The 20,576-nt window shown below is 41.7% G+C and overlaps 1 protein-coding gene across 2 annotated transcripts in view; it reads right to left on the minus strand.

Moving 5' to 3' along the window:
• The window catches only part of FAM81A (family with sequence similarity 81 member A), a 106,622-nt gene that overhangs the window by 15,108 nt on the left and 70,938 nt on the right, over positions 1-20,576 (minus strand). For both annotated transcript variants that reach the window (XM_066343159.1, XM_066343160.1), the window contains exons 4-6: positions 14,618-14,736; positions 3,694-3,823; positions 1,704-1,810 (exon numbers count right to left, since the gene is read on the minus strand). In XM_066343159.1, the coding sequence (XP_066199256.1) occupies positions 1,704-1,810; positions 3,694-3,823; positions 14,618-14,736 (356 nt within the window). The remainder of the gene's footprint in view (positions 1-1,703; positions 1,811-3,693; positions 3,824-14,617; positions 14,737-20,576) is intronic.

The following is a 20,576-nucleotide window of genomic DNA, read 5'->3' on the forward strand; positions in this document are numbered from 1 at the left end:
GCCAGCAACCATAGGGTCATGTCTATGATCCTACTCTCAAGCTGGTGACCCTGCGCTCAAGCTGGTGAGCCCACGCTCAAGTTAGTGACCTCAGGGTTTCGAATCTGGGTTCTCAGCGTCCCAGGTCTACACTTTATCCACTGCGCCACAACCTGATAAGGCTCAAATATACATATACGTATATATATACACACATACACATACACAGTCAATATTGGCTCTGCTTTGGCAGGAAAATGCCAAGCTCATGCAGCTTCATGATAGGAAAAGGTGTATGGCTTCATAATTGAGCAGAAGAGCAGCAAATGAGTTTTAGGTGAGCAAGTACACTCTAAAAGGTCACTATGTGAAAGTATAACAAATGATAGGGCACTAACTAAATAGCTCAAAGCCGCCCTCATGCAGACCTTTCCCATCTAGACTACTGAAACAGTGCTCACTAACTGACATCTCCATCCCTGCTTTGGCCCCTTGTGATCTATTTCCAACTATAATCGAGGCTATTGAAAAAATTATATACATATCACTTCATCTGCTTAAAATCTTCCAATGGCTCCTGATTGCTGTAGTGATAGAAACAGAAGTTTTGCCTGGAAGGTTCACAAGGTCCAGCACATTGGCCCACCCTCCCTCCAGCCCGTCTCTTTTCTAGCCCTCGCTTCCCCGTCCTTTTCTGTCCCAGCCACCTTAGTCATCTTGAGTTTCTCTATGCCACGTTTCTCCCCAGATAGGCTATTCCATCCTCTGGGTTCTTACCTCACTCTTTACCTAGTGAATTCCATTCATCCTTCATCTCTTACTTCACACCTCACCTCCTCCAGAAGCCCTGCAACCAAGCCTCTATCACTCACTCTCCTAGCACCATTCTATGAGCTTCCTGTGGCCGCCGTGACAAATGGCCACAAACTTAGTGGCTAAAAACAACACATACATTTTCTTCTAGTTCTGAAGGCCACAGGTCTCAAATCAGTTTCCCTGGACTGATGCTGGGGCGTGAGCAGAGGTTGTTCCTTCTGGGGGCTCTGAGGGCAGAATCGCTTTCTCGCCTTCTTCAGCTTCCATGGCTGTGGCCCCGTCCTGCATCTTCAAAAGCACATCACTCCAACCTCTGCTTCGGTGTCACACGGTCTTCTTTCTTGACTCTGACCTTCCTGCCTCCCTCTCACAAGGACTCTAAGGGTGACGCTGAGTTGACTCAAATAACCCAGGATAATTTACTCACTTTATAATCTTAATTGCATATGCAAAGTCCTTTTTTGCCATGCAATGCTCCATATTCACAAGGGTTATGTGGTGACATTTAGCTTACCACACCATGTCCCTTTTCTTTGAAGCACTTATCACCATTAGTAATAATATAGCAAATGCTTATTTTAGTCATTATTGAATTAATGCTCAACAACTCCCTAGACTATAAACTATACAAGGATAAGAACAGAGTCTGTTTCTCATCATTAATGATCCTCAGCACCTAGGCCAGTGCTCAAATATTTATTGAGTGAAAAAATAAATTACTATCCAACCACAAAAAAAACAAAAATTAGGAGGGTGAAATGACAGCATGCTACATGGATATTTTCCTTTGAACTTCCAGTATTGTTTTCACTTTGTGCAATAAATAAAAACTAAGAGGAAAAAATTATTGTATTGAATAAATTCATAAAGAAATTCTACCATAAAGTATTTATAAATTGATTACTTACTTAGTATCCAAAAGCTGAAGCTGGTGGTTACTATCTCTGTGGGACATCTTCAGTTTGGTGCTTTGCTCTGATATTGACAAGTCCACTCTGTTCAAAAGCTGAGAAATCTGGAAAAGAGACTTCGCTTCTAATATCACATCAAACCTTTTCAGAGGTCATTTCAGAAAACATTTAGTAAGCTATATTCTAGACCAGTGGTAGTCAACCTGGTCCCTACTGCCCACTAGTGGGCATTCCAGCTTTCATGGTGGGCGGTAGCGGAGCAACCAAAGTATAAATAAAAATAGATTTAACTATAGTAAGTTGTTTTATAATGATTTATTCTGCCAAACTTAGCGAAAATTCGACATAAAGTACTTGACTTGGTAAGTAATTATTATTATATGCTTTAACTTGCTGTAACTCTGCTTTATAAATTTTATAAAGTAAAGTTACTTCTCTACTTTATAAATCACCATTACTGTGGAACTGGTGGGTGGTTAGAAAATTTTCCTACTAACAGAGATACAAAAGTGGGCAGTAGGTATAAAAAGGTTGACTACCCCTGTTCTAGACTAATGGCATGAAGCTTCAGTCTAACTTAATACGTTCATGGAGGCATTCACTTTAGCTTTCCACGTCTGTTTTCTTTCATGCACACCCATCAAAAACCAAGACCAGCAGCCCTGCCAAAATATTGGTTATGCACTGAGCACTTAACTTCACATTTCTCTGATGAGCAAGCCCAGTTTCTAGCCAGGAATGCTATTTCCACCTGCTGACACAAAATATACTTACTTTTATCCTGAAATTTCAACCACTAATGTAGCTGCTAGTCATAGAGAATGGGATTCTTATCACTTACAAAATCCATTAAGGTCCCAGATTTACCTCCGTATTGTTAAGTCACCAGAAAACATAATGTGTAAACCAGATCCCTCCCATGTCTTTCTCCCACTGCCTCACCCATTTCCTTTGTCTTTTTACTAACATTTAACATAACATCAGTGCTACATGATATGTCTTTATTTTCTGCAATTATGATGTTCCATGTGCCTTAAAGATTCACAGATCAAGTGTTTATCAGATCCAGAACAAATAAGAAGTATATCTCTTTTTATGGAAATCTAGATGTATTTTACTCAGCTTGGCTACCAAAAAGCTTAATATTTCCTTAATTTTTATTTTCTGATGTAATAAACATAACCTCACTCGTCTTCTGATAAAAATTATTGGATTTGTCATTTTATTCTTCTTTACGTGGTTGTATAATATCTGTTTTTCTCACAAATATATTTAGATGCTTACTGGATGTAGTTAGGACACAAGTATTTTTAATTCAGTAAGTTGACTAAGTTGACCAGATGCCCTGTTTCACTGGCATAGTCCTTTTTGAAATGAGGAACAGCAAATAGAGCACATACTGTGGGTTAGGTCCTAGAATGACAGGCCCCATCATGGCAAAGGGAAAGTTTTAAGTGGCCAAAAAACAAGCTGGAAAATGCCAGGAAATTTTGCTTTGTGAAATTAATCTGTGAATGTCAAGGGACAATACTCTAAAAATCCATTAGCCAGCCTATTATTGTCTAGCTTTGTCCTAATTTTTCCCCACACATAGATTATGGGATGAGGCAGCACATACGATGAGACCCGTGAAATCCAGCAACTTTTCTCGAACCCCAAATTGGGACAACTGGCATGTAAAAGAATGCTGATCGCCTACCTGTGTGAGAAGTAGGTTTGGAGTTATAATTTAGAATTTTTGGAATATATTGTTTTAAGAATGAGAAGAAAGAATCTTTGAAATTAGGACTGTACCAAAAAATCTTGGTGGTTTGGTTGCCATGCTCATGAAGCGCCACTCCAACGACACAGAAGAAAGGAAGAAGCAAAGTGGATGATGCCTACACTGGGAGCCCCAGTGGTGTCTCCTGTCAGAGACAGTCAGCACCACACGGCTCCTCACTGAGGACACCACCCCTTCCACACGGCTACTGGAAACAGGCCATACCTGCCCCTCTGCATCTTTGATTTTTGTTTCCAAGATAAGTTTGGCAGCTTGCTGTTCTTTGTTCAAGTGCTGGAGCCCCTCGTAGGTCGTTTTGTGCTCTGCGGAGAGTCTGGCTATGCTGGCATCACACCTGTCCAGGCAAACAACAAAGCTAATACTCATTTAAGTTTAAAAACAAGTGCTAAGGCTTCCTTACATGCTATAACATGCATGACGCCACTCAGAAACGGCATCATGAGTCATTCTTTTTAACAGAGGTTTGGATTAATTCAGAGAGCTGCCCTTACTATGGTTTTTAAGTTAGGTCACAGGGATGTGCTTAGTAAGACCAGAGATGCAAACATCCATGGGTCAGAGGCTTTACAATGCTCAACTACAAAACCACATCTGCAGTAAGAGGCCAATTACAAAAAGCCTACAGAGTGTGCCGGATGTGGTTTGTCCTACTCCAGAACCACATCCCTTTGATCCCACTCCAGAACCACCTTTGCCCTTTCAAGTTTGGAGCCTCTTTAACTTTTGGAGGCAAATTCTACCACATTGGAAAGTGCTTCCTCTTAATCTTTTACCAAATCACCAAAGGCTTGTATGCTTTGAGTGGGGTCCAGAGCAGGGGAAGGCCCTGGAGCTGGTCCGAGCTGCCATGAGAGTGACCCTGCCCCTTGGATCTTACAACTCAGCAGTTCCAATGGTGCTCAAAGTATCAGCGGCAGGTAAGCTGTGGATAAGCCTCTGTCTAGACTTAATAGAAGAGTCACAGAATGGACCAGAGGGATTCAAAGTCCCCTGTTCCAACATAATCATTCCTGCTTTGAGAAGCGGCTACTAGCTTGCTATTGGGCTCTAATAGAGACTCCATGCCAAATCATGGGATATTAAGTGACCATGCAATCTGGGAAGTCTATCACAAATACCAAGCCAAACAGGTGGGCACTGAGCAGCACTCCATCTTTGAAGGGCAGGGGTGTATACAGATATTAAGCTTGAACAGGTCAGAAAGGCATAAGTAAATGACATGCGCCCAGACTCTGACGGCACCTAGTCCTGCTACTGTGTCAGCTTCCCTTCAACTCACATCTGGACTCTTGAGGAGTTTTGGATAACCAAGTAGACTGAGGGGGAAAAAGTCAGACCTGATTTACAGATGGCCACATCTTCTAGAAGACTGCTGACACTTAAAAGCCCACTCAGGAGTGGTCCTAAGGGTATTACAGAAGGGAAACCCTCACATTAGGCAGAACTTCAAAAAATATATCTGGGAGTTCATTTTGCCTAGACTAAGAGATAGCCAGACATTCGTGGGAATGAACTAATGGTGACAGAATTAGAAAAAACATTTTGGAAGATCAGTGACAAGGGGAAACAACTATACGAATGGGTCACTCAGAATTGACACAGCAGTCTTACTCCTTGTGAATGCTCTCTGTATATCATTGGGGCACAGGTCCCCAGACTACACTTCCCAGTTTCCCTTACCAGCATGGCTCTGATTTAGATTCCACCAATGAGAGGCACCTATGCAAGGTTTGGAAGGCAAAAAGGAAGGAGAGGCCCTTCTTCTCTTCTGGCTGCAGCAGGCACAGACATATGGGTAAATGTCGACATGAAGTTTATCTTAGGATGCCTGATCTGTGGTGGCACAGTGGATAAAGCGTCGACCTGGAAATGCTGAGGTCGCCGGTTCGAAACCCTGGGCTTGCCTGGTCACGGCACATATAGGAGTTGATGCTTCCTGCTCCTCTCCCTTCTCTCCCTCTGTTTCTCTCTCTCTCTCCCTCTCTCTCTCCTTTCTAAAATGAATAAATAAAATAAAATAAAAAAAAATGTTTATCTTAGGTTTAAGTTGGCTCCTTTAAATCCAGAACCCCTTCAAAACTCAAATTCCCGGCCCTGGCTGGTTGGCTCAGAGGTAGAGTGTCGGCCTGGCGTGCGGGGGACCCGGGTTTGATTCCCGGCCAGGGCACATAGGAGAAGCGCCCATTTGCTTCTCCACCCCACCCCCTCCTTCCTCTCTGTCTCTCTCTTCCCCTCCCGCAGCCGGGGCTCCATTGGAGCAAAGATGGCCCGGGCGCTGGGGATGGCTCCTTGGCCTCTGCTCCAGGCGCTAGAGTGGCTCTGGTTGTGGCAGAGCGACACCCCGGAGGGGCAGAGCATCGCCCCCTGGTGGGCAGAGCGTCGCCCCCTGGTGGGCAGCTGTCTGACTGTCTCTCCCCGTGTCCAGCTTCAGAAAAATACAAAAACAAACAAACAAACAAACAAAAACCCTCAAATTCCCCTCACCCAACTTCTTACTAGGGCTCAAAACAGAACATTCTTATCCCCCACAGTGAGGTTGTAGTTAATTTGCTTGCTATTCTCTCTCTTAAATGGCTTCCTGATGTTCACTTTGAAATGTAGCAAGAAGTGGACCTTTGCAGGAGCATTAGGGAAAGCTTACATTGGGGAGGGACCTGACCATTAGGGGAGTTTAAATCACAGTAGTTATTTGTGGAAGCCTAGCCACAGGCTTAGGGACACTAGACCCCAGCTGTTCTTAGGAGATTCCTGACCTCTTGGTTGTCTTCAAGATTTACCAAGGACATGAGAAAAACACATGCTGATTAGGCCTGTGCTACATCAGAAAGAACTTGTGTTTCTGCAGCTGAATCCCCCTCTTCATCATCAAGTCAGTGACCAAGCCACAGACCCGATACGCTAACCTGAGTAAGCAACCCCATGCCAGCAAATGCCTGAAGTAACCTTTATATCTAACACTCCCTCCCGCAGCTCAGGGCTGACACCCTTTGCTGGTCTCAGCCTGCTTGCATCCAGACGCTTTTAAAATAAACTTTCCTCTTGGAACACACTAGCCTCGTATTTTTGGTTTGGCCAGTGGTTTCTGCCTTTCCGTTTACAGCCTCTTCCAGGCCCACTCCCGAAAATCATTTACTTCCGTGCTGTCAGCAGCTGAGATGACCAATGGTTCCTTTCTTTGATGCTCACATCTTCTATATAAAATACAGTATAGTAGGAACTTTATCTGTCCAGTTCATATACTGTACTATCTAGAAATGAAGAAAAAAAAACTTGCCACTACTACCAAAATGTTATTCAGCTTATCTGTATATTTTCCTATTATTGATGGAGATTGCATTTGACATCTTGTTCATTATCCTCCTGAGTCAGACAAATCAGCTCAGAAGATTGTTTAGAAACTTGCTGAACAAGTCATTACAAATACATACAAAGAAGAACAAGCCTATGGCCAGTCACACTTATGTAAATCAGCAGTCTACAATCATCATCAAAGCACTGGGAATGTTTTCTTTGAGAAATATATCTGCATTGAGACCTGAACAAGATTTATCTACTATTCTGTAAATGATTTACATACTACAAAAAGTCTCCTTCTAGAATATTTGCAATCAACAATTAAAAACAGCATACTAATTAACAAAAAGCTTGATTATATATACCTCCAGAAGCTAGAGACAATAAACTATTATATATACATTTATAGTTTATAAGCCATGAATAAAGACTAGAGAACATGCCAGTGCTTGGTAGGCTTTCTAATAAGCTATAATATTTAACCAATTTAGTAATCACTATGTATTAAAATGTTGCAAATAGAAACTACTACCTGGTCTTTCAGTTAAATAAGGTGGATAACTCACATGCCCTTATATGGGCACCCTCCTGAAAATCTATTAGGATGATACCAGATGAATTTTTTTAAAAAGGGAGTATAAACCCAAAGGGCAAAAAAGAGAAGAGAAAGTAGAAAGCAGACAGATGGTACAGAAGATAGAGCAAAGCATATGTTTTGCTATAGCTAGTGTTAGAAGCTGGCTGGGACTCTGTAGCTGAAAACCAACAGCAGTAAGAAGAAATTTTAGTTCCCACAGGCCACGAAGGGCAAGAACTGGCTCCACTTATAACCAGGGTAACTGAAACCAGAGACCTGAGTGGAGCTCCACCAACTATGAAAAGCATTAAAAAAAATGGATCAATGAGTTTAAAATAAATATATTTAAGATACTAAAAAAAAAAAAAATCAAAGATAGATTAACATCCATCAAGAGAATGCTAAATAGCTAAATTAGTAAACAAAAACAGGCAGAGATGAAAGAACACATGTATAAAAGAGAAAAAATTAAAAATCTTGGGAACAAACAACACAGTTGTCTTAATAGCCTTCACAAACTCTACTTTAGATATAACCAAAGATAAAATCAGTGAATTAGAAGATAGTAGCAAGGAGCTCACTCAGAATGTAGCAAAGATAGACAGAGATCCAAAACATGAAAAATAGTATCAAAACAAGGAGAACAAGTAAAGAGATGGTAACATCAGTGAAGAGGAGCTGAAGAGTTCCAAAACAAGGAAATGAAGAGAATGACAGAGAAGCAATATTTAAGGTGTGAGTGCTGGCAATTACATAAAACTGAAGAAAGCCATTAGTTTTCAACTATGTAATGAATACAAAGTAGGATAACTAAAAATAAATAGAACCTGGGGAGATTCGGATAACCCATGATAAAGATAAAAATCTTAAAAGTTACCAGAGACTAAAGACCTGTAAACTACCAAAATCAGACTGTAAGACAGCACACAACAGATATCAGAAGACAACAGATATCACAAGATGATGGAGAAATATCTTTTAAGAACTGAATGAAGCCCTAGCTGTTTAGGTCAGTTGATTGGAACATCATCCCATGAAGACAAGGTTACAGCTTTGGTCCTGGGTCAAGGTGTGTACAGGAGGCAACCAATGTGTGCACAGCTGGTCTCTCAATCTCTCTCTCTCTTCCCCCCTCACTCGCTCCTTCCCTTCCTCTCTCTGCCTCTCTAAAATCAATAAAAAAATGTGTTGATATCCTTTAAAAAATATTATAAAAAATGAATTAAATAAAAATAACCTGCCATTCAAGAATAAATGAAAAATAAAATAAAGACGTGCCTGACCAGGTGGTGGCGCAGTGGATAGAACATCAACCTGGGACACTGAGGACCCAGGATCGAAACCCCCAGGTTGCTGGCTCATCAGCTTGAGCACGGGTTCACCAGTTGGAGAGCGCGGTCGCTGGCTTGAGTGTGGGATCATAGACATGACCCCATGGTTGCTAGCTTGAGCCCAAAGATCGCTGGCTTGAGCCCAAGGTCACTGGCTTGAGCAAGGGGTCACTCACTCTGCTGTAACCCCCCCTGGTTTAGGCACATATGAGAAAGCAATCAATGAACAACTAAGGTGCCGCAATGAAGAATTGATACTTCTCATCTCTCCCCCTCCTGTCTGTCTGTCCCTGTCTGTCCCTCTCTCTGATTCCTTCTCTGTCTCTTGTCAAAAATTTAAAAAATTAAAAAAATTTTAAAAAAGATAAAGATAGTTTCAGAAATACAAAGATTAAGAAATATATTTCTCATAGCCCAAATGGAAGGTGTCACTAAAAAAGGTACTTCAGTAATAAGCACAGGGATCCAGAGATAAGGAATGGGATGCAAAAAACAATGGCGAGCAAACTGAGAAAACCACTGGAAAATTTAATTTATTAGAGATGCTGAAGAAAGTAAGCTACCGTTTCAATTATTCCAAACTTCTTAAGGCCTTACTTGGTCTTGACTCATATTTTCTATAAGTTGAACAACTTGATTAGTTCAGTTATTTTGTTAAAACGTTACAATTTTTTTAAAAAGCAACAACCTGACTGGTGGTAGCACAATGGATAGAAAGTCAGCCTAGGACACAGGTCCTGGGTTGAAAAGCCCCGAGGTCACCAGCCTTGAGCACAGGGTCACCAACTTGAGCACAGGCTATTCTGACTTGAGTGTAGGTTTGCTGGCTTGAGTGTGGAATCAACATGATCCTATGGTCACTGGCTTGCTGGAGCCCCCCGGTCAAGGCACATATGTATGAGAAAGCAGTCAATGAACAACTAAGGTGCCGCAACAAAGAATTGATGATTCTCATCTCTTTCCCTTCCTGTCTGTCTGTCCCTTTCTGTCTCTCTCTCCCTCTCACTTAAAGGAAAAAAAAAAGATTAAAGAAAGAACCAATGAATGCATAAATAAGTGGAACAACAAATCAATGTTTCTCTCTCTTTCTCTGTCTCTCTCTCTCTCTTTCCCCTCTCTCTAAAATCAGTAAATGTATAATTTTAAAAATTAAAGAGAAACACTCATAAAAGACAGCCTTGCACTGTGACATAGCCGCATACGTGCTCAATACCTTTAAACAAAAATTTGCACTGAATCTGACCAGTTGTCCTATTTCATCCTTTATGTTTTCTAGAGAATCCAAATATTCCCTTTTCCAGTCTCCTGGCAGCTATCTCCCAGTACACTTCCTAGTTGTGGCCATCAGGTGGCAGAATGACTCTATTTCTTGGTCAACAGATCAATGAAAGACAGTCAAAAGTCCAACAGAGCCCCAAAGGTCTAGCAACAGATATGACTTGGACAACATACTTAAGCAGAACTTCTCTTACAGTTTGTGGGTGGCGGAATAACACACCAAAAGCAATGCCATTTAAAATATTTTCTCATCTTATATAATCATCAACATACGTATATGTGTATGATGATGACAGAGGTATTGCATATGCATAGCATTAAGCCCTTATGTGCTGGCAACAATTTAATTGAAGCAGAACATAGAGTAATTTATGTTCTAAGGTACTGTCAAAACAGTAGAGCAGTATGCCGGCAATTAGTAGAGCCTAAGATTTGGGTGTAGTAGCAGAGGCAGACGGATTAATAGAAGATCAGGGAAAGAGACAAAGAGAGCCTTGCTAAAACCACCGGCATCGCAGGCTGACTTTGTACCTACTGAGGAGTGACATCTGAGGCTTCCTATTAAGGAGGATATAGACATCACTAAAATAGTCCGGCCAAGTCATTAAACAAACAAACAACAATAAAATCAAACCCAAGTGTGTGTGTCAGCACACCAGATTACAACAATCTATTGCCTAAAATGTCCTGTTATTAACCAAAATTCTGAGACATGCAAAGAAACAGGAAAATGTGAACTATACAAAGGGTGAAAGCAGACAAAAGAAGCTGCCTGTGAGAGAGCAGGTGTTAAATTTAAAAGACAAAAACTCAAGGCAGTCATTATAAATACAGAATATCAAAGAAATAAAAGAAACATGCTTTTAAAAGCAAAACAAGGTTACAATGACAATGTCTCATGAAACAGAGGATGTGAATAAAGAGAAAAAGATGTTTTGAGAGAGAGAGTGAGAGACAGACAGGAAGGGAGAGAGATGAGAAGCATCAACTGGTAGTTCTGCCACCTTAGTTGTTCATTGATTGCTGTCTCATGTGCTTTGAGCAGAGAGAGGGGGCTCCAGATAAACCAGTGACCCCTTGCTCAAGCCAGCAACCTTGGGCTTCATGCCAGTGACCTTTGGGTTCAAGCCAATGACCAGGGGGTCATGTCTATGATCCCACGCTCAAGCCATCAATCACATGCTCAAGCCAGATGAGACCGCGTTCAAGTTGGCGACCTCAGGGTTTCGAAGCTGGGTCCTCAGTGTCCCGGGTTGATGCACTATCCGCTGCACCACCACCTGGTCAGGCAAGAGATAGAAATATATATTTTTAAAAACAACCAAATGAACCCAATTAAGAATATGAAAGCAGAATTGGAAAAAAAATTTTCAGATATCTGATAAGAGAATTGCATCTGGAATATATAAAGAGCTGCAACTCAATAATAAAAAGACAAATAATCCAATTTTAAAATGGGCAAAGGATCTGAATAAACAGTTCTCCAAAGAAGAGATGCAAATCACCAGTAAGCACATTAAATGATTCAACATCATTAGTCATTAAGGGAAATGTAAATCAAACCACAAGATGCCACTTCATACCCACTAGGTTGGCTACAATCAAAAGGACATATAAATGTTGGAGAGGATGTGGAGAAATCGGAGCCCTCATACACAGCTGCTGGCAACGTAAGACGGTTCAGCCACTTTGGAAAAGAATCTGACTGTTCCGTTCCTCAAAAGGTTAAATAAGTTATTGTATTACTCAACTCTTAGCTATATACATAAATGCAAGAGAAATAAAAACATATAACCACACAAAAACTGCATGAGTGTTCAGAACAGCATTATTTATGATAGACAAAAAATCTTTAATCTGATGTCAAATGTTATCTGTTTGTTTTTTTCTTTGCACCTGGCTTGCTTACTTTGCAAGAACTTGCTCATCTGCCTTAGTATCCAGATAATTCTCTAACCATGCAGACAGACCTCCAAGACGAAAGTGGATGTGGCCATTGAACCTTGGGAAAATTAAGAAGACAGGGCAAAAATGGAACAAGATTCCAGTAAAAAGATGAAAGCTAAACTTTTTGAACTCTGAGTTAGGGAGGAACGGGAAACTCTGAGAAAGTCTATTTTAGGGTGTGCTATGCCCAGTGGGGGTAAGGTAAGGGTGTCTCTCACCTCCAGGGTAAAATTGCCTTTGCCCCTCTTAGCCGGATCTACAGGAGAGGTATCAGGGCCTGTTTCCTACCAACTGCTTTACCAATGGATCCAAAATACAATGAAATAAATCTGAAGTAATATAGCAGCCTAGTAATTTAAGAACATCACTTAAAATGTTCATACATTTTTCCTTCAATACAATAACGAAATCATTGCAAGAAAGCCAAAATTTTTATTTCACATGAGTTTATTTCAAAAATTAAAGTCTCATGGCCATTTATAGGGGAAAGACAAATATAAAACAAAGCAAAAACATGTGGTATTCACAACACACTTTTTAATTGTTTCAGAGTAAAAGTATGTTACAATGAAGGAACAAAGCTGGGGAGAGTAGTTAATAAAAAAACTGCAGGAAAAAAATGTAAATTTTCTAAAAGTATTTCAAGATAATTTATCCATGTTGTAATTAGAACCAGGATAATTTCACTGCTGAGCATAATTTCTCTGTTGCTGCCCCTGAACTAACAATAACAGCTCCCATTTGCTGTATGTTTATTTGTTCCATGAACTGCACTCAGCTTCTGACGTATATCGGCTCACTTATTCTTCATTTGCAACTAAAGTGACTGAGATCTCAAAGCTCTCCTGTAGCCCCTACTCTGCCCTGCAGCTCTTACGTTCTTCTAACTCCTCACTGTTCTGAGAGCTATAACTGAGCTGGGGCTTGTTTTAAGCCAATCTCCACAGAAAGGATTCTGTTTTTTTTCCCATCCTACTACAGCGATTTTCTAGATCATTCATTCATCCAAACAAACATTTATGGAGTATCTACTGTTTTCCAGGGATTGTTCCCAGACACTTGAGCTACATAAATAAAAGATGGTACTCCACCCCAAGACAGTGAAGACAATAGAGATATTCAATAGAACAGAGAATGCTAGGGGGGCTCAGGAGAGTGGGGTATCAGGGAAAACTTCCTGGAGGAGGTGACATTTGAACAGGATTTTAAAGGCTGACTAGAAGTTAGAAAAGAAGGGGGAAAGGCATGCTGGATTTAAGACAGCATGTGCAAAGGCACTGAAATAGGAGAGCATTGCCCCTTCAGGAAATATATAAGCAGTTGATCACTACTGAAAGGTATAGTGCAAGACTATAAAGAGGTGAGGAAGTCAGCAGGGTTTCTGTCCATTAAGGATCATACTAAGGAGATTAGTGTTCACTTGGAAGAAGATAGAAAACCAATCAAAAGTAGTCAACCAAGCCTCCATTTAATCTCTGCTACTAGACTGACATTCATCCAGTAGACCCAAATACACATGCCCAACATTCCAGGCCCTTCGGGTGTGTGCACGAACACCTCCTCACACTACCGCTCTCTGCTCCAAGGAGGCCTTGGATCCTGAGTCCCTTCTCTCTATTCCCACCCCTCGCAAACCACTCAACTTCCCCGCAGGCTGATTCAAATTGCCTATGAACCCCACATAGACATATACAGCTCCTGTATAGATATATGCTTGACTCTTAGCAGCAGAGGGCGGAAGAGGCCCTCAAACACTTTAGGGACTGTTGGCATTTCCAAGGAACTCCCAGGTAGTACACTGCGGGTCCAGTGAGTACAATCTGAGTGGTGAGGGGCTAGGACAGCACTCTGCATACTATGTAAGGTGAAACAGCTCTTTCTAAAATTTCCAATCTACCCTGGACTGACACGTTTAGAAAATAAAATGAAAACATACTCATTAATATTGTAATAACTATGCGTAGTATCAGGTGGGTACTAGACTTATTGGGGTATAAAGATGGCTAATCAATCGCCTGACCTATGGGGGCACAGTGCATCAAGCGTCAACCTGGAACACTGAGGTTGCCAGTTCAAAACCCTGAGCTTGCCTAGTTAAGGTACATATGGGAGTTGATGCTTCCTGCTCCTCCCCCTTCTCTCTCTCTCTCTCTCTCTCTCTCTCTCTCTGTCTGTCTCTCTTCTCTAAAATGAATAAATAATAAATAAAAATAAAAAGATGGCTGATCACTATATTGTACAAAGGAATATAATATTGTATGTCAACTGCAATTGAAGAGTAATTTAATAATGAATGAATTATAAGAACTAAATTCAATAAAAAGGAAAAAGTAAATTAAAAAATGAAAACAGACAACACACAAAAAATTAAATTTTTTAAATGCCATGCAAAATATAAGTCCCAACTTTGCATTATTGGATTCAATAAACATAATAAATTTACCCTGCCAAATGACACTGGTCAGCTGGGCTCTCCCACCATCTCCCTCCATGCACGCAACTCCCGTTGCAGAAGCACAAGAAATCATGGCACGCTCACATCTAGGTCTAATGGCCGCTGTTACATTTTATGGGCAAAGAGGGGATGTACGAGAAGAATGCAAAGAATTTGCTTTGGGGCTTCATGAATATATTCCCCACTAAAATGAAGTTTATGAAAAATAGCTTTGAGGAGTGGAGTCCCAAACATTTGGCCTCCTACCTGGCCACTCTCCCTCGAAGATCTCCCAAACCCGACAGCTGACGCAACTCCAGAGTCTTTAAGGCAGAATTAGTTCCATAGCTAATGTTGTCCCGGGCACGGATCTGCTCCTGGAGGACCTGGGCGACACAAAAATCCACATGGGAGTCATCTGAGTGTTTACATGATGCCACAAAACCATTTTAAGTAAGACTATTTGGTCCTGGCTGGTTGGCTCAGTGCTAGAGCATCGGCTTGATGTGTGGATGACCCAGGTTCGATTCCAAGTCAGGGCACACAGGAGGTGACCATTTGGTTCTCCACCCCTCCCCTCCCCCTTCTCTCTCTCTCTTCCCCTCCCGTGGCCATGGCTCGATTGGTTTAAGCGCATGGGCCCTGGGCACTGAGGATAGCTCTGTGGAGCTTCCGCATCAGATGTTAAAAATACCTCACTTGCAAGCATGGCCCCAGATGGGCAGAGAATGGCCCCAGACAGGGGCTGCTGGGTGGATCCGGGTCAGGGCGCATGCGGGAGTCTATCTCTCAATCTTCCCTCCTCTCACTGGAAAAGGAAGAGAAAAAAAAAGGATATTTAACTCCTTTTGTAAGAGGCCCCTTTCTAACTGTCACCTGACATATACAGAGAAACAGGGGCTTAGACAGAGAGAGAGACCTTAGGGATTCTACCCACACCGGCCCCTTAATTTACCAATACCAACACTGACACTCGGATGTCAAACGAGTTGATGCAGGTCTAGCTGCAGAAGAGGCAAAGCCCAGACCAGAACCCTGGACTCTTGGTATGCAGTTCAGAGCTCTTTCTACCACTACAGGATGTTTTTTGATAGTTATTGTTTTAGATGAATAATCCTTACATTTATTAAGAAGTAATAAATCAAAGGCAAGGAGGGCATCAGACAGAAGAGTCCAAATTCTGGTTCCTCCAGGTATGTGATCCTGACCAAGGACGTAAGTTCTCTGAGCTTCCTTTTCCTCATCTGTTCACAGGAATGACGACTATACTCATAAGGCTACTGTGACTATTACATAAGATACACATAAAGCACTTAGCACAGTGCCTGGTATACAGTAAACAGAACAAATGCTAATCTTCTAGTAATTATTCGACGGCAATATTTATACTGGAATGGCAGAAGGTGTCTCATGGGAAATACATGCCATCCTGGGAAACCTTCAAAGGAATGATGGAGATGATGAGAACATCCCTGGGGTTTACTGAGCATGTACTGGGAGGTGCTGACATGCACCAAACCGACACACGTCCCCTGGGAGGGAGGTACTCGGGATGTCCATGTGACCCGCAAATTAGTGAGGCACAAACAGCTGAAATGATGTGCCCAAAGTCACATGGGTAGCAAATGGCTAGCCAGGTCTCTGCAATGCTGCCTGCTAAAAACAGAAAAGAAGCTGAAGCTGAAGCACAGACAGACAGACAGGCAGGCAGACAGACAGACAGGCAGGCAGGCAGACTAGGAAACCTGAGTCCTAAGTGGCAGGAGACCCCTCAAAAGCAAATGCTTCCATCAGATGTTTCTTTTGAATATTCCCTTGTTCTTTGGTACATCCCTCCCCCACCCCTTCCTCTACTGCACTCTGTCCTTCACACTCCCCCTCACCACCACCACCTTCTCTCTCCTTTTCAAAGAAAAAGCTTTTGGTTTCTTGGATCCTTTCCCATTCAACCATTTCTTAAATACATTTTCTATTTGTTTGATGTCAGCTTGAATATTTATTCTTTTTTTTTTTTTTTTTTGCTTTATTCTATTTATGGTTAATTTTAAAAGATGACTATAATTTTCCTTTATTTTTATTATTTCTTTCTTAATAATGATGACTTTTTTTTTTAGTACAGTATTTTCTGTGTCCATAGGTAGGGTGTGACATGTTTTCTTTTTCTTTTTTCTTCTTATGTTTTATTTATTTATTTTTTTAGTGAAAGAGACAGAGACAAAGGCAGACAAGAAGGGAGAGAGATGAGAAGCATTAACTCATAGTTGCGGCACTTCAGCTGTTTACTGATTGCTTCTCCTATGTGCCTTGATGAGAGGGTGGCTCCAGCTGAGCCAGTGACCTTGAGCTTCAAGCCAGTGACTTTTGGGCTCAAGCCAGAGACCATGGGGTCATGTCTATGATCCCACGCTCAAATCAGTGACCCTGTGCTCAAACTGGTAAGCCTGTACCACGGACTTCGTGGTTCAAATTTGGGTCCTCAGGGTCCCAGGTTGATGCTCTATCAATGCCACCACCTGATCAGGCTTTTTCTAATATTTTTTTTTATTATTATTTTTTAGACTTTATTCATTTTAGAGAGAAGAAAAAGAGAGAGAGAAGGCGGGAGGAGCAGGAAGCATCAACTCCCATATGTGCCTGGACCAGGCAAGTCCAGGGTTTCAAACTGGCGACCTTAGCGTTCCAGATGGACACTTTATCCACTGCACCACCACAGGTCAGGCAAGGTCAGGCTGTTTCATTGTTGTTTTTGTTTTTCTGTGTGTGTGTGTGAGAGAGAGAGAGAGATAGGTACAGACAGAAAAGGAGAGACATGAGAAGCATCAATTCTTCATTGAGACTCCTTAGTTGTTCATTGATTGCTTTCTCATATGTGCCTTGACAGGGGTGGGGGGTTACAGCAAAGCGAGTGACCCCTTGCTCAAGCCAGCGATCTTGGGCTTCAAGCCAATGACCTTTGGGCTCAAGCCAGCAACTGTGGGGCCATGTCTATAATCCCACGATCAAGCCAGCGACCCATGCTCAAGCTGGTGAGCCCACACTCTAGCCAGATGAGCCCACGTTCAAGCCAGCAGCCTCAGGGTTTCGAACCTGGGTCCTCTGCATCCCAGTCCAACACTCTATCCACTACACCACCTGGTCAGGCTTATTGTTTTAATTTCAATTTTGAATTTGTCTTTGATCTAAGGATTACTTAAAATTGTGTTTCTTCATTTTCAAGCTAAGTGTTTTTCATCGTTTCTATTATTTCTAATTGTATTGGACTGTGATTAAAAACATAGTATGTAATATATTTAAGACTTTGAATGTATTAAGGTTTGCTTTTTGGCACATGATTGAGTTTTTAAAATGTTCCATGGAAAAAACTTTGCAAGGAACAAAAGGCTCAAAATTGTCTATTAGATTGAGTTTGCTGATTCTATTGTTCATTTTTTTCCAGATCTTATTTATTTTTGTCTACTGGATCTCTCCCTCTTAAAATAGGTATTATGAATTCTCCCACTGTAAAGTGTTTTCATCAAGTTCTCACACTTTTAATACTTTTAAATATGTATTTAGCTGCCATTTGGCACATATGGATTTACAATAAGTGGCCATAACCATTATATAAGAACCATCTTTATATGATTTAATGCTTTTACTATTCAGTTCCATCTTACTGAATATTAACATTGCTACTGTGCTTTATAATAATAGGCAAACACTTGATTGATCTAACTGTACACCAGCAGACACTGTTTTAAGTGCTTTAGGTATGTTAAGTCACTTAATCCCCACAACACCCTATAAAGGAGGTACTATTATCATCCCCATTTCCCAAGTGGTGAAATCCCTAAGCAGCTAAGTAACTTGCCCAAAGCCAAAGTCAAAAGGTGACAAAGCTGGGATTTGAACCGGAAAGCCTGGCTCCAGGGACTGTGCTTTCAATCATGACATGATGTGCTATGTTTGTGTTTTTCATTTGTCCCTTCATCTCACTTTATATTTACAATTTATGTTGCTTTTATTTGTTCTTGTTCCCTTTCCCCTTTTCCTTATTTTGACTAGTTTAATCAGATTGCCATTGATTGCCTTTCCTCCCCTTGCTAACTGGGAAATATTCCAGACACTGCCATCCCATGAATGGTTACCTTCCTGCTTCCAGTGTTCATTCCACATACAAGTCCACTCCAGGCCTTGTTCTTGCCCAGCCCTGCTCTCCTCAATCCAAGGCACTCAGCACTCCTTCACGCCCACCCTCCTTCATCCTCTTTCACCCTACTATCCCAGAGGACTTATTTGGAAGGATTTTACTTTTCTCCCCTGTTGCCCCCCCACCCACCCCAACTAGGCTTTGCTAAAATAACTCAATACTTCAGTTGGGCTATAATTAGGATTTTTGCCTGTAGAGTGTCTCTTCTATTTCAATATATATTATATATATTATATTATATATTTAGCACATCTGTTACTCAGTCCCAGGCATTTCTCAGTATCCATTTATGTGAAAGGACACAGGGATCGTTGATGACCTTTGAGCTTCTCCTTTTCATTTTCCCCTAGTACTTTGGTTAGTCCTTTCTCTAGCATTTTCCTCAGATCAGACACTTGGACAAAATATTCTGAATATTTTGACCACTTGGTCAATAATCATCCTTCCCTCACACTGCAGGATGAGCGATAAATTGAAAAGGTATAGAATTCATGACTTAAAGGCCTTTCCTCCCAGGAATGTCAAGACCAACAGGAAGCCTTATGTTTTTTCCTCTATAAGTACATTGGCCCCTTACACCTAGAAGCTTGCAAAAATTTTTTCTTCATCTTCAGAGTTCAGGAATTTTATCAGAATGTATCTATCTGTGGCTCTTTTTTTTTTTTTTTAATCAATTCCACATGGAACTCAGTGAACTTCTCAATCTGTAGATATTTTTTAAACTCAGATCAATTTTCTTCTATGGTTGTCTATTATTGTTTCTTCTCCATCTGCTTCTTTGTCTCCTTCTGTAACTCCTATTATTCATATGCGGGGCATCTTGAATCTGTCCTCCAAGTCTTGTATCTTTTCCCTCATGGTTTCTTCCTCTTTGTATTTGGCTCTGCCTGACCTGTGGTGGCGCAGTGGATAAAGCGTTGACCTGGAAATGCTGAGGTCACCGGTTCGAAACCCTGGGCTTGCCTGGTCAAGGCACATATGGAAGTTGATGCTTCCAGCTCCTCCCCCCCTTCTCTCTCTCCTCTGTCTCTCCCTTTCCTCTCTAAAATGAATAAAAAAACAAACAAACAAACAAACAAAAAAAAACAAATGTATTTGGCTCTGATGTTTCACCATTTTTTCTACTTTGTCTCATGGTCAATTAATTCAATTCTTTTTTAAATTTTTTTATTTATTTCAGAGAGAGATAGGCAGGGAGGAAAGTGTAAAAAGCATTAACTCATAGTTGCTTCACTTTAGTTGTTCATTGATTGCTTCTTTTTTTTTTTTTTTTTTTTTTTTTGTATTTTTCCAAAGCTGGAAACGAGAAGGCAGTCAGACAGACTCCGCATGCGCCCGACTGAGATCCACCTGGCATGTCCACCAGGGGGCGATGCTCTGCCCATCTGGGGCGTTGTTCTGTTGCGACCAGAGCCATTCTAGCGCCTGAGGCAGAGGCCATGGAGCCATCCCCAGCGCCAGGGCCAACTTTGCTCCAATGGAGCCTTGGCTGTGGGAGCGGAAGAGAGAGACAGAGAGAAAGGAGAGGGGGAGGGGTAGAGAAGCAGATGGGCGCTTCTCCTGTGTGCCCTGGCCAGGAATCAAACCCGGGACTCCTGCACGCCAGGCTGACGCTCTACCACTGAACCAACCGGCCAGGGCCCATTGAATGCTTCTTATACATGCCTTGACTGGGGGGCTCCAGCTGAGCCAGTGACCCCTTGCTCAAGCCAGTGACCTTGGGTTTCAAGTCAGCAACCTTTGGTCTCAAACCAGTGACCTTGGGAATCATTTGTTGATTCTGCACTCAAGCCAGCAACCCTGTGCTCAAGCCCACAAGCCTACACTCAAGCCCAAGACCTTGGGGTTTTGAACCAGGGACATCAGCATTCTGAGTCAACACCCTATCCACTGCACTACCACTGATCAGGCCTAATTCAATTCTTAAAAGTAACTATCATTGGCCCTGGCCAGTTGGATCAGTGGTAGAGAGTCGGCCTGGCGTGCAGGAGTCCCAGGTTCGCTTCCCGGCCAGGGCACACAGGAGAAGTACCATCT

This window comes from Saccopteryx leptura, chromosome 6 (assembly GCF_036850995.1).
Source record: "Saccopteryx leptura isolate mSacLep1 chromosome 6, mSacLep1_pri_phased_curated, whole genome shotgun sequence".
In the NCBI taxonomy this organism is placed as follows: Eukaryota; Metazoa; Chordata; class Mammalia; order Chiroptera; family Emballonuridae; genus Saccopteryx; species Saccopteryx leptura.